This window comes from Wasmannia auropunctata, unplaced genomic scaffold (genome assembly GCF_000956235.1).
Source record: "Wasmannia auropunctata unplaced genomic scaffold, wasmannia.A_1.0 LD265679.1, whole genome shotgun sequence".
Classification (NCBI taxonomy): domain Eukaryota; kingdom Metazoa; phylum Arthropoda; class Insecta; order Hymenoptera; family Formicidae; genus Wasmannia; species Wasmannia auropunctata.
In genome coordinates this window covers 1-1,412 of record NW_012097211.1, presented here as the reverse complement: position 1 = coordinate 1,412, position 1,412 = coordinate 1, and the positions used below count along the sequence as shown (strand labels likewise).

The 1,412-nt window shown below is 45.4% G+C and overlaps 1 protein-coding gene across 1 annotated transcript; it reads right to left on the bottom strand.

Annotated features, from left to right (window-relative positions):
* Positions 1–127: 127 nt before the first annotated feature.
* On the bottom strand, positions 128–1,124 carry LOC105462330 (the record flags this gene model as incomplete). The annotated part of the gene is made up of 2 exons (XM_011708852.1): positions 758–1,124; positions 128–465 (listed from the first exon to the last, which is right to left on the bottom strand). Coding segments are annotated over exons 1-2 (705 nt in total), but the record flags the coding sequence as incomplete, so codon positions are not given.
* Positions 1,125–1,412: the final 288 nt, after the last annotated feature.

Below are 1,412 nucleotides of genomic sequence, written 5' to 3'. Positions count from 1 at the left end.
TCGTTTTGTCTTTGTTACTCACTGAATGCTAAGAATAGAACGATGTTTGTTTCGACTTGTGTGTCACCGAATAGAAAGCACCCAATGGGAGCGTCTAGCTCGCAAACAATAGCCAAACGACTTGTACCTTCATACACGATTGACCTCCGGACTCGAGTATCTTCATGTCCGATTGGCTGAAGGGCATTAAGCCGGTGTCGCAGTCATCGTCGAAGACCGAGGGCAATTTCATCTTCGGGTCGTAGTCCGAGTGATGATCCTCCATGGTGGAGACACCAAGAATGTTTAGATCCTCCGTGAGGCTCTGACCGCTCTTTAGATACGGTAACGTCTCGCTCAACAACGACAACGGCGGATGGTTCTTCATTAACAGAGACGATAACGAGGACTGCGAGCTGGCGGACAGGTTCGAGGGATGACCCAAAATGCTCGTTAGATCCTGCTGGTTCGACGTCACTGCCATTACTGGAATCAATAACCATCGACAAGTTATAAGTCGTATGACTGTTTTAAGACCGATTTCTAACGTGTCTCGCGAGACGTCGCTATATAGCGTCGCTAATAAACTTGCGTATACATTTGTTCTTTTTTACATTAACTCGAATTCTTTTAAAATCAATTATTGATTACTTAAATTACAAAAAGGGCTGTGCGTTCTCAAATTGAAAAGTTAGCTCTTACTTGAGAAAATGTGCGCAACGATCGTCCTAAAAAGGACCTTTGTAAATCGTGACATTACGGACGCCAATTCACCTACCGTCGTCGTGCCCGGTGAGAGCGCCATCGCCATCGATAGGCAGCGATTTGGGACCCAGCAGGAGATCGTCGATTTTCGTCTGGGAGAGGAATGTCATGCCATCCACGAAACGATCGTCGAGGCTTTTAGCGTCGAGAATTCTAATGTCTCTATCCTCGAGGATCTCGATGCCGTCCATTGGCATACCGCCGCTGGCAGACCTCTGGCCGGATTCCAGCACCATGATCTGGTTATCGTTGTCGCCGATGATGATATCACCGTTATTGCGTATATTCACGAGATTGATGGCGTCCGCCTGTTCGCCGTCAAGAATCGTTACGTCGTGGGAATTCTGCGCCATTAAGTCGCGGGCCTCGCTGTTCGTCATGACCTGCAGCCATAACGCGCCCCCCCGTAAGGGCATTGAACTGTGTTTAAAGCTTCGTCATGATCGGAATAATTTATTACGATAAGGCGAACTGTGTGACACGTGCGCGAAAATATGATGAAAGTGGATTTTTCGGCAATTCCTACAGTTACAAAAAAAAATCATATTTCTATGTAATAACAAATTATGATTATCTTACCTTGTGATATTATATGCAAAACAAGATCGGTTTAAATCGAGGGCTTAAACGGAGATAGATTCTTTATAAGATTTTAAACAGGATTCTCT